A 12,362-nucleotide genomic window follows, 5' to 3' on the forward strand; every position below is an offset into this window, starting at 1 on the left:
GAAGCGCTTCGTGCAGACACATTTCCTGCCCCATCAAGCTACAGTGCTGATTTCCATCCTGCTGCTCTTCTCTTCCAGGCAAAAGTGGCCTGGCTGCCTCCTTGGGAGCCAAGTCAAAGAAGCCCTGGGCAGAAAGCAGCTTGTCTCCCCGCTAGACTGCTGGGCCTGTGGGTGGGATGGCAGGAGCGGCCTCTTAAACCATTTCCTCTGGTCCCTCCTGAACTGATCTTCTCTGGCCCCACAGGAGTCAGGCCCCATAACAATTCTTTCATTCCAAGCACAGACACGGTGCAGACAACAGGACTCCCTGCTTTTCTACCGGACTCCTCTGGCTCTTCATCCTGAACTGCCCAGCATGGTTCCTTTTCTCCATCCTTGCCAGATTATTCCCCTGGGATCCCTGTCATGCCAACCAGGTGTGTTCTGAGGCATAGTTGCTGTGTGCTGAGTGACTTCCAGGAGGCACCTGTAATATTATCCTTTCTTTTTATTGCCACTGACTTCCAGGATCCTTCCTACCATATGCCCTGTGTCCTTTATTCATCTTACTTTATGCATGTTTCTAATTCCCCTCCATGCACATCATTGAAGAAAGATAAGGAGCCCAGAGCACAACCAGCACAACCTCTCTGCACCTCTCTTCTCCCCACAGTCCTCTCTGTGCATCTCTGATGTGCAACATTTCCCTGCTGCTCTTCACCTGCATGGACACCTGGCCCAGGAAGCCAGAGCAGCTCTCAGAGCACCTGAGCTGCAGGTGAAGGTCCTGGGCCTGTCCCCTGGGACAGCTGGATGCTCCCAGCTCTGCAGGAGCCAGCAGTAGCCTGTATTCAGTCACCAGCAGGGATCATCCGTGGTTGAAACCCATTTCTCAGGGCAGTGCTGGGGGCACTTGGTGGAGGGTCCCTCCCTCAGCTGTCCCTCTCCAGCCCAGTGCTCTGCAAGGTAAGGTTATTGGTTTCTTGGAAGGAGACAGGGCTAGGGATCTTGGTAACACTAACAAGCAGAAAACACTTACCAGGTGAAATTCCTCCATCTCCTCAGACCCAAAGGATGTTCTTCACATGTCCTCAGAGAAGCCAACCTGGTGGTTACTGCAGGGTACTCATTCCCCTTGGAGTCTTGTAAAGGTGTCTTGCTGTGGGAGCAGAGCTGGGGTGAGGTCACTGCTGTGCCACACCAAGCCACAGAACCCGAGCTTCAGACCTTCCCCACTGAGCAGTTTCATTGTGCCTCAGAGGGTGCAAGGAGGGAGGACCAGCAGCTCCCAATCACAAATTCTTTTCAGATTTCCAAGAGGTCTTTTCTCAGACAGGCAGGGAATACGTTTTTAAATGATGGGAAGTACTCCAGTGCTCCTTACTATGCCTGCAGCCCCATGCTGCCTGGCAAACACGATTTCAGCAGCTCTGCCACTGCTGGAGACCTTACCTGGCACAGGTAAGACAACTGACAAGGAGTAAGTTCTGTTTCCTGAGCTACACTCTCCCTCTAAAGAGTTTCGGTTTTTCTCCCCAAGGTTTAACTCAAGTTGCTCATGGAGAGGGCTGATCCTGCTCTTTTTGTGCCTGTCCATACCCCCTCTCTAATATGCACTTTGAGGAACAAATGCACTCTGATGCACTCTGATGCTTAAGCCATATCTGGAAAAGTCCAAGTCTCAGGGAATCCAAGAGAACATGAATGCTGTACACAAACTTCTACCATATTACAGCTGCACAGACTAAAGGTAGCCACCATGGTTTAAATGAAAACAAAAGGAAGGGCTGTTGAGCCTTTTGCAGCCCAGCAACAATTCCAAACCGGCATTTTCAGAGAAAAACGCAGCCCCCTGCAGCTCCAAACTAACCGCTTGTTTTCCAAGGCAAAATAAATGTAACACCTTGAAACAAAGTAAGCACAGCAGCCTGGCTGAGTGTGAACGGGATGTATTTTTACAACGCTCTGTGAGATTGATAAATGCAGACCCTGACTTACTGACATGGCAAGTGGTACATGGCTTGTCCATGCTTCCATGCAGAAAAACCAGAGCTGCAGTCTCAGTACAGCCAGATCCACACTAATACAAAGCCATGTATTTTTTTCCATGACCAGTGGATGCAAGTGGAGTGGGAAATTCCTGTGGTGAGCTTATAAATTCAGAACTGGTTCCTCTCCAATTACTTGTTACAGCAATAGGAAGAGGGCTTGGGGGAATTTCTTTTACATTTTGAAGTTAAACACTTCCCTCTTTGCAAACATTTCAATAGAGATTTCAAGAATGAGCAGTGTCTGAAACAGTCATTTGGTAAAAGATTCTGGTTGGTATTATCCTGTAAACCAATCTAAGGGATCAATAACTGAGACTTGAAGCTTTAAAATATAGCCAGTTGCACTGCAAATCCATGTGTCTGCAGGGCCTTCTACAGCATCGGAAAACTCAGCCCATTCTGACTTTCATGGAGAGCACGTTGTACCTTTAATTGCTTGTCCTCCAGATACTGAAATAAAATGAAACATACCTCTCCTTTTTCACTCTTAGTTTTATTATAAAAATCAACATTTCATTTGTTACAACTCGGTAATAATTGGAAAGGATTTTTGTACAAGGTTTATATACATTGTACAAGTAAAGCACTTTATTTTACAAAAAAAAAAGTTAGTGAATGAGTGAATAGGGCTGGCCAAATGTTGGCCATTATAATATAAATACATCCTTGCAAAGCACCATCGTACCGAAGTTGATGAACAAGAGACACCAGCTGGCTTTAAGACAATGACAAACAGTGATTAAAGCTTACAAAAAGAACAAACAAAACAAACCAAAAACAAAACGAAGAGTTAAAATCTGAAAGCAGCACCAGATCCTTCACTTGCAAACAAGGCTAGTTCAGCTTAAGCCTGGTGGTATCCTCTTACAAAAAACACTTCCCTTTTCCCTCGCTGACTCTTCCCTGCATGGCTTAAGGCTATAGCCATTTTAATCAGGACTTCAAAGCTGCTCCTGGTTCATTTAAAGAGGGGAACACGACTGCTTTCTAGAGTTTGTAACAATCACCCTGCCCTCCACTAGGACAATCTGTGTCCTGAATGAAGGATGGACACTTTACTTACCCTGCCCTGCACAGTTCTGGTGTGAATCACCCAGTCCCAATAAATGCTACACATCCCTTCCCTTTTTAAAGATGGAGAAGAAAGAAAATTTTGGATCACTACTGTATTTTGACTTCTTTTAGAAAGAGATGGACTGTTTTGCAGCCCTTTTCAGACTGTTAGTTCATTCCTAACTTATTTGCAAGGTTTCTCTGTCACCTGCCAATTAAGTTAAAGGTTAATTTTCAAGCCATACCAACACCAAAATGCAATTTAAAAAATCTCATTGCTAAGAAAGCAATTTCTGAATAGCAATGCTCAAATTATTTTTGCACTCCATGAGCCAGTTATTTTTCTGTTGCAGAACTAATAAGTAATCTGCTACATGCACAGTACATGTTCAGAAGCAGATTCTGTCACTGACAATATTGTGTGACAAACATGCTCAAGGCAAAACGGTCAGGAAAAGAAAGTGATTGATTACTTCTTAAGAGAATTGAAGAAGTCATCTGATCCAACAGCATGTGTGACCAGGGAGTTCTGTAGTTCAAGCAGATCCCCCCAGAATGGTGCTAATCAATTAATCTGAGATTTGCCAAGCAATCAGGAATGGAAATAATATGCAAGACAGGGGCCTTTTCTTCATCTTAGCACAGCTTTAACTACTTTAAAGCTTAAACTGTATTTAGGACTTGCCAATGAAGCCATCTCTAGAGAATGGGCTGTAATAAATAGAGAAGCAATGCAGAGCTGGAGACCAGAACACCATCAAGGCCCATTAGTGTACTAAACAGGAATGACAGGGATTTTCCACATGCACCTTCACTTGCAGCTGACCATAGCACCTGCCATGTCAAGCAGTTTGGGTGCAATTTTCTTCATCATTACGCTAGGGCTGCAGCAGACTGCTTTCCATGTCCCTACAAAACACAGAGGAGCTTTACTCATCTGCAAAATGGACTCCAAGAGTAGGGGAACAGTACAAAAACTGTGCTTCCTCTCCTGCCTGGCCTGACAGAGTGTTCAATAGTCAGGTGTTCTGCTGTCTGTCGTACAGCCTGGCCAAAAGGAGCTCAGGGTAGGTGAGACACAGCAGGGCAACATTCAGCAGTAGCACTCTGGGAGGCAGGGAGGCTGCATCTGTATGCACAAGAGAAAATAATCAGCTTTGGTAAGTGCCCATTATCAAAGATATGGGTACCTGCACACACACTTGTACATGCACGTGGGGAGGGAAATACTGTGGCAGAAATCCAGAATTTACAATGCAGAAAGTTTCAACTCACAGCAAAATGAATCCTTTGATATCAAATGGCTCACTTACGTATTGTGCACTACTGTAAATATTTCATTTAATGTATGTGCACAGGTTGCATGAATTTATATTCATGGAAACCATTCTTTATTTCAAATGCAAATACCGTGTGAGTGTTCCATTTATTGAATCCAAGTTATTTCCTAAGAAATATCTTGGTATCCAAAAGCAGTGGGGAAATGAGGAGTGCTCCTTAGGAAGGTATGAATTGCACGCAGCATGACATGGCAGGTGTAACTTTAAAAGGCAGGCTTAGGTCTCATTAATGCTGCCATTTAAACATCCAAAGGTCAGTTACCAACAAATTATGCTGTAATGTCCTGTCTTGTTTTTTAGCTATAGTGGACTGTTTCTTTCCAGACTGGGCATGCCAGCTATTCCCATCACCAGACAGCCAGCTAAGAACACTCCCCAAGTGTCTACAGAGAGGAAACAGTACACCCTTCGTCCCTGTGTTAGTGTCCTACTGTACCTGATGCTGTAGGATAAGGACCTTTGTGCTTAACTTGAAGGACAAGGAGCAATTTTCACTGCCATCGGTGAGAACCCACTTCAGCAATCTCCTGAATGGGTGTGTCTGTGTTATCTATGGTCCCAACACCTCAGTCAATTGGAGAAGCAGGAGAAAAGATGATCCTCACTGAGGGAAGGAGAATATGAACCACAGCTGGCTCAGTAGCATAGGGGAACAAAGAGAGTCTCAGTGTTCAGTCTAGGGTTTATCCACTGGGAATGTGTCAGGTGTGGGTACTGGTTGCATCACTGCTTTTGTAATTTGGAGATCTGCCCAAGAGGAGCTTCACAGACCACCACCTCTTTCAAAATTTTACTCCAGATTTACTGAGAAAATACATGTATTTGCGAAATCAGATGATAGCTTCCTGCTCAGACGAGGAACAGTCTGTTCTCTATGCTGGGCATTCTCAGTGGAAAACCCCAGCCTGTCCAATTACCCTCTCATGAACCTCCCAGAGGCAGATCACCCAAAATATTTGATGCACAAACTGAAACATCTGTATCAGAAAGACTTGATGAAATCCTACACGGAATTCTATGTCCACCCCATTGACTTCAGTTGGGTTATGTGGATGTAAATCAGCACAGGAGGCAGCACGATCCATATGCAGAGAATGTCTTTCTTCTAAACAAATCTTTGCTGCAATTAACACACAAATTTACCTGCAGGAAGCTCCCTCCAAGGGGCTGCACCAGAAAGAGGATACCACTCCTTAAGCTCAACCATCCTGGAATTTTTCAAACAGAAATTGGCACACTGAGAAAAGTATTTTGCAAGAAGAGACCATTGCCATTGCAGTACAAGCACTTGGACTGAGATACAACAATACAATATTCTTCTGAGTTCATTAGTGCAAGTTTCCACATGTGAACCCCACACGGAATGCTGCACATGAAAAAATGTAAACAACAGAGAAATTCTAATTCTCATCGGTGTGCCAGCCTCACCCCCCACCCCGACACACCCGCCCTCCCCCCCTTCATATATAGGGTTTCAAGTTCCCTTATAGCTCACAACACCCTCCTCAACATCCATCCTGCTGGACAACACAAGGAAGCTTCTCCACCAGCAAGGAAGAGCCAGAAGAACAGCTACTACAATTCCTAGAAACTTAGAATGAAGCTGGGCAAAAAAACCCTTAGTACACCATCTTCAGAGATCAACAGCAACAGCCTGGAGATCGCCAAGGCTTTTTAAAGTTTCCTCAGGTTTCCTGGACTAGTAGGAAAGACCCTTTATTTCAGATGGAATCCCAATGATGCCGTTTTCCTTGGAGCTGAAACCAAATGAGGATCCAGTACTCCAGATGAGTGGCAGCTAGCAAGAACAACTTGTCACTAATTTTGTCAACAGCATCAATTGCAAGCCCATGCCATGTTTTCAGATGAACTTCTCTTTTAGCTGAAACTGGCTGAGAAAGAAGCAACAGAGAACAATAAAACCCAAAAGGCGCCTCTGGAAAGTTGCTATCCCCATTCCATACCCAAAGGTGAGGAGGCAGGAGGTCCCCAGGACCTTTGTTTTGAGAGAGAAGACTCAGAGGGCCAGTCTGTGAAGAGCACCTTCAGGGGATGTGATGTCAACAGAAGGTGCAAATGCACAATGCCATCTAAGATCAGGTGTACTGTGAGCTCTGCTGCAACAAAACAAATTCAAAGCACTGCACTAGCGTCCAAGAGGAGTTAACAATATCCTAGGTTGCCCCTTAACCTACACAAATAATGTTTTCACTTGATTAAATAGTCTCCCTGTCAAAACCACCACGGTGAGGCTGCTGGGAGAAGGGGCTAAATATGACAATATACAAAAATAGAGATGTGAATATAAAATGGTTTGGTTAAGAATATCTTAAAATTTGACATTCACAGCGGTTAATACTTAAACTCACACCACGCAAAAGAGGAGGTATGTCAAAATCATACTGAGAAAAACTGGCTTTACCTAACACAAAGAAAACACGAGCAGTTAATACAGCAGGGGAACCCCTTCCAATGATCAAAACATCTATTTTTCTTATGGACAGTTGCTCCACTGAAAGTTAAATGCTTCCTTACTAGGAAAAAATAGTATATATATTTATATATATGATTTGTATACTGTGATATCAATATACACTGAAAGTACTGCAAGGATATATTATTAATTTACAGTAAAACTAACAATCCATGGTTAAATTTATAGTTTATAAATACGCTGTCTCTATTATATGTGGTATAAAAATATTTGACATTTTGTGGGCACTAGGTCAAAATAAGATTTTCTTTTTTAAGGGACTAAAAATCATTCAGGTATATGCATATTACCCTTGTCAATGATGTGAGAATCGTACTGACCTGGTACAAAACAGAGTCCTACCATGCTGGCAAAATGAGGAGGGTAATGTATAGCATGATAATCATTGCATGACAAGGCTAATTAGGAGAAAACCTGGCATTTACAGCAGCCCAGTTCTAGCAGTACTTCAAATAGGAGTATCATTAATTTAAGTGACACAGGCAGGAAGAAAGGATGAAGAAGAGATAAGAAAACCTAACCGGGATTAAAAAACAAACTTTAAAATACACCCAACAAAAATCACTGCAATTCCAGAAGCAGGGAGAGAGCTCTAAATGCTCTCATTTGTTAAATGCATTAAGGGAAACCAGAGGTGTACTCATTTTAAAAAGTGTGTGATTGTTTTTCTGGATTCACTGCTACGATTGCTGTATTCCTGTAGAAAACAAAGCCCTTTGTGTAAGGTTAATATCTGTCCTGACTGCGTTTTCAAGTTTAACTTTAGTTGCTGGCCCTCTGCAGTTAACATAGAGGTTATTTGGCTACTTCCAAGTATCTATGGTATGCTGCTCTGAGACGGACTTCTTTATTATTAATTACTTTAAACATTTTTGGTATTGACAAAACCCACATATCACCTCGCTGGACAAGTAACATATCCCAGTCCTTCCATTTCCTTATGTGCTCAGTCACTTCACTGGATTAAGGCATGTTTTTGTGTTCCATTTGCAAAAATAAAAACTTTTTGTACAAACGTCTGGGTTCTTTTATACAAAAATTTTTCTTCTTATGGCACAAGCAGCAGCTGCTGTTTAAGAAAATATATAAATATCCTTTTTTTTTTTTTTTAATTCTTCTGTACAAATATCTTCAGTGTTCCTCCGCCCCACATTTAACTGTACACTGTCCTCCCCCATCCTCGGCCGAGAGCTCCCTCCCCCCGTCCCCAGCAGAACCTTTTGTATTTACAGCGCAGAGCGGAGGGCGCGGGGCGGGGGGCTGCCCCTCAGGAGGAGTCGGTGCAGGGGGACGGCGGCGGCGGGTACAGGTGGTGCGAGTAGCTGCGCTCGGTGTACGGGGACGGCGGGCAGCTCTCGCAGTTCTCCTCGGCCGACAGGTACTGGCTGCGCGGCGTGGGCGGCGGCGGCACCGGCTCCGAGTCGTAGTTGAGGTCGCTGGTGTAGCCCTTGGCGGCGGCCGCGGGGAGCCGGCGGCTCGGGGCGTAGTCGCTGTCGCACATGTCCGTGCTGCAGGGCGTCGTGGGCGGCGCGAAGTGCCGGTAGCTGTAGGGCCGGTAGCTGCAGCGGGGAGACGGAGGGGGAAAGGGTCATTCTTCCCCCTTTCCAAGGGGGATAAGCCAAGGTGGAAACAGAAAGCAGGTCAACCTCTGAAGTGGTGCACAGCATCTCCTCTCCTAACTTCCCTGCAGAAGGCTCCCCTTCCTGCTACAGCGTCAGGCACATCACAGCAACAGGTGGAAGGGATGCCAGTTTCTTTATTAATTATCTAACTCATAAAACTAACTAATTTTAGCTCTAAGCAACTCGTCACAAATTTCTGATGTGCTGCTTTACTCATAGAAAATTCAGTTTGTGCTCAAAACTGCTGGAATTGGATAGTGTGCCCTGTTTTGTGAAGGCATTCTATTATCGCATTTGGGTTAAATTAATCCATAATGTTGTGGGTGCCCCATCCTTGGAAGTGTTCCAGGCCAGGCTGGACAGGGCGTGGAGTAACCTGGTCTAGTGGAACGGGTCCCTGCCCATGGCAGGGGGTGGAACTGGATGGGCTGATGTCCCTTCCCACCCACTGCATTCTGTGATTCCAAGATCACTGGAGAACCCAGGCTTGCTGTGTGCTAAGTGTTTCTCAGTCTCCAGGTGTTTCCAGTGACCCCAACACTGCCTGCTCAGAGATGCAAAGAGCACCTGCAAGAGCTTTTGTTGTGCCACAGAAAGGAGCAGTGGCTGAGAACAGTCTCTCACACAACAGGCTCCCTAAGGACTTAATTGAGGTAGAAAAAGTTGCTCCTAAGACAGCGGGGCAGGAAGGGCACCAGTGTGCAAGTGTCTGTGTAATACCTGTGTTGCAATTACGGAGAAGATAATTCTGTTTCCATTATGCAGTTTCTAGATACTAACTTCCAAGGCTAGACAGGAGGACTGAAAATTACCTGGCACATTCATAGCACTCAGGAGAAGCATTCCTTAGAGAAGTAACTGGGATGAAATTCTCAAACGCTGCTACCACAAAACATCTTTTAAAACGAGCCCAAGATAGTTTCAAGGAAACAAATTAGAAAGGGAAATGCATGGTAGCTACAACTCCCAGCATCACAGTAAGTGGTTGGGGACACATGGGGATGCAGTTCCTCTATAGTCAAGTCAAAATATTAGGAAAGAAGCAAGATCAGAAGCAGCAAGACCAGCGTTTATTTTTGGGTGGGGGAGCATTTGGAAAACATTGAAACCTATGCTACATCCCTAATATCATTTATAATACTAAAAGTCACATCAGCTAACCAGTGATCAGCATGGCCCATGGTGGTGCCAGAATTTGGGTTTCTTTCATTAGAAAATTACTTATAATTTAAAAAGATTTTTCATATGGCTGCAAGGGATCATTATAAACATTTGGTCTGACCTTCTGCACAACAGAGGCCATATCTGCTGCTAATGGAGAAGAGATGTCTGTTCAGCCCCAGAGACCTCATTATCCAAAGCCCCCAAAGGCTCAGCGTTAGGGAGGCACATCTTTCAGACAAATACAGCACTCTCTTCTCACTGACCATATCTACTGGTGATTTGGGAGGGGACCCTTTACACCCTTGGGTAGTAGGGGTCTGTTCCTCTATTTTTTGGTAACTTGTTATAAAATAACAAACCATCAGCATTCTTACAGGGAAAGTAAGAAGGATACATTCAAACAGAGAAAATGCATGCCCATAAATACTAGTCAAGAGTAAATAAGCAAAAGGTTAGCAGTCTTTTCCAGACATTAACCCTTAATATGTTGAACTTGAAATTCTGTGCTTTATCTAGACCACAGTGTTACTTCTGACCTTACTTCTGGCCTTTATACTGCCAACCTTTCCTCCACAGAGTGTTTGCTTCTAATTTCTGATACTCACATAACAAATTATTTATGGCAGAAGCCTAAAAAAGGGCAGGGTTCACTCCGGGTAAGTTTTTTTGGCTCGGAATACTCATGGTACTGCATTTCTTTTGGCATGTAGCTAGCTTTGTGATGAGTGCTGTCATTGCCCGTAAGGAATATACCCGAGGGATGTACCACTACCCACTTAGTTGTATGATTTACCTCAAACAGTGCTGCACTTCTACCCAGGCAGCAGTGACATGATACATGTGAGCCCATTTAAGCACTAGTTTAGTGCTTGCAGAATTAGGGCCTTTGATTGTAATTCTTACGGAGCAGAGGCTGCCTTTATTCTGCATTTTCTACACTAACTGCTTTGATCCTGACAGAAGATACTGTAATAGTAATTACCTGTAGGATCTATGAGTGGATGGGCTGTTTGAAGAATAACCAAATTCCATGGTATAGTGTGAACGTTCAGTAGCTGGTGATGGTGGCGGGTTCAAAATCTAAGGTGTAAGAAAGGAAAAAAGCCACTGTTAAAAAGGAAAGATACAAAGGAAACTTGAGAAAACACCGGTTTATAATTTTTCTTTTTAGTACTGTCTAATAGGAACCTTAAGTAAAGAACTGCATGCATAGCCCCATAGCCCTTCCAACAAACACGATTTTTCCTCTGTTTATTCCTCAGTTCTTTAGCAGACCCTGGAAATGCCATTTGCTGCCATTCCTATTAGCTACTACTAAGCTCTTCTCAAAAAATGCTGACTGCTGTGGCTATTTTGACATAGCCAGTGCTGAAAAGTGAAGTTGCAGCCAGCTGTTCAATACTAGATTGTCACTAGGGATACCACTGCCTGAGGCAAACTGGCAGATCTCTGCTCCTGCAGGCTGCAGTCCCCAAGTATTGCTCTGCTTGTAATACTTGCAGCATGCTGGCCAAGGCAAGCATTCCTTCCCTATGCAGGCATGTTCTTACTCCATGCATTTGGATTAATTTAAAGCTGATTTAAAGCCTGATTTAAATTGGTTGATTCTCAGAACTGAAAACAGACAGTTGAAGATTCCAGCCTTCACTGACCACGCATGGGACTCTCTAACACTAGGGGTGGCTTGGTGAGCTCCGCAAGAATATCCAAACCAACCACCACAGATGTTGGAAGTGAAGAGACAGGGAGCCCTCTAGGGCTGGTACCAACTGTTACACAGCAGCTAGTGCAGCACACTACCCATTTGTGATGGAGGCATGTTATGGAGCTGCAAAACACTTGTTTACTTATTTATCTGTCACTTTTAAGACACATGACACAAAGCTTCATTTTAATTCCTTGAAAGGTCTATACAGAATCAACCTTAGTTTTACCTTCAGAGGCACATGGCAGAGTATAATGAAAGGAGATCTCTCTGCCAGAGCTGCTCAACATCTACAGGGATTTTTTTCATCTCCCCTGACATTTAATCTAACATCTTTTTTCCTGGCACTGAGCTCTCTCACAACTTTTTAAAATTAAAATTTCTAGACCATTTTGGAAAAAGACAATCCTCTTCCCTTTCAAAATCACTTACTCCATATTCAAACAAGTTTATTAGGCTAGAATTCTAAATCAAAACATTAATCTGTCAATTGATTAACCTTTAGAAAGACACTGTCACTTCCCTGAAAGTTATTAAAGGGTTATGAATAATAGAATGACTTACTGGAGGAAAGTAAGTGCCTTTGGTACTTGAAGAACTACTGGAGGAGGCTCCAGTAACGTGGGCCCTGTCATAGGGTGGGCCACTGCTCCCTCCCATAATGCTGAGGGAGCTGATGACAGATTTACCTCGAGACATACCTGAAGAACAAAGATGTATGTCAGTATTCAATTCTTCCTCAATTCACAGACGAAAGGAAGCTTAAAAAAATAATCTGGAGGACAACAGCAATATAAGCACAACTTGCAAACCCAAAATTAATTATCTTGGTATTAAAACCAAATTATATTCTGATAGGAACCTGCTGGATCTACAAGCCACAAGTTACAGTACATATTTAATCAATACATACAGAAGCAATGCATATTAATGAAATGAAGTGCAATGTAGTGG

The 12,362-nt window shown here is 43.7% G+C and overlaps 1 protein-coding gene across 3 annotated transcripts in view; it reads right to left on the reverse strand.

Annotated features, from left to right (window-relative positions):
• Nucleotides 1-2,504: 2,504 nt before the first annotated feature.
• The window catches only part of LRP6 (LDL receptor related protein 6), a 121,344-nt gene continuing 111,486 nt past the window's right edge, over nt 2,505-12,362 (reverse strand). For 2 of the 3 annotated variants that reach the window (XM_042050557.1, XM_042050556.1), the window contains exons 21-23: nt 11,973-12,109; nt 10,686-10,783; nt 2,505-8,517 (exon numbers count right to left, since the gene is read on the reverse strand). In XM_042050557.1, the coding sequence (XP_041906491.1) occupies nt 8,049-8,517; nt 10,686-10,783; nt 11,973-12,109 (704 nt within the window). In that variant the 3' untranslated portion in view covers nt 2,505-8,048. The remainder of the gene's footprint in view (nt 8,518-10,685; nt 10,784-11,972; nt 12,110-12,362) is intronic. The other variant, XM_042050558.1, reaches the window with a different exon arrangement.

Source organism: Corvus kubaryi, unplaced genomic scaffold (assembly GCF_017639235.1).
Source record: "Corvus kubaryi isolate FWS band 111438036 unplaced genomic scaffold, C.kubaryi_AGA036_p1.0 74, whole genome shotgun sequence".
In the NCBI taxonomy this organism is placed as follows: Eukaryota; Metazoa; Chordata; class Aves; order Passeriformes; family Corvidae; genus Corvus; species Corvus kubaryi.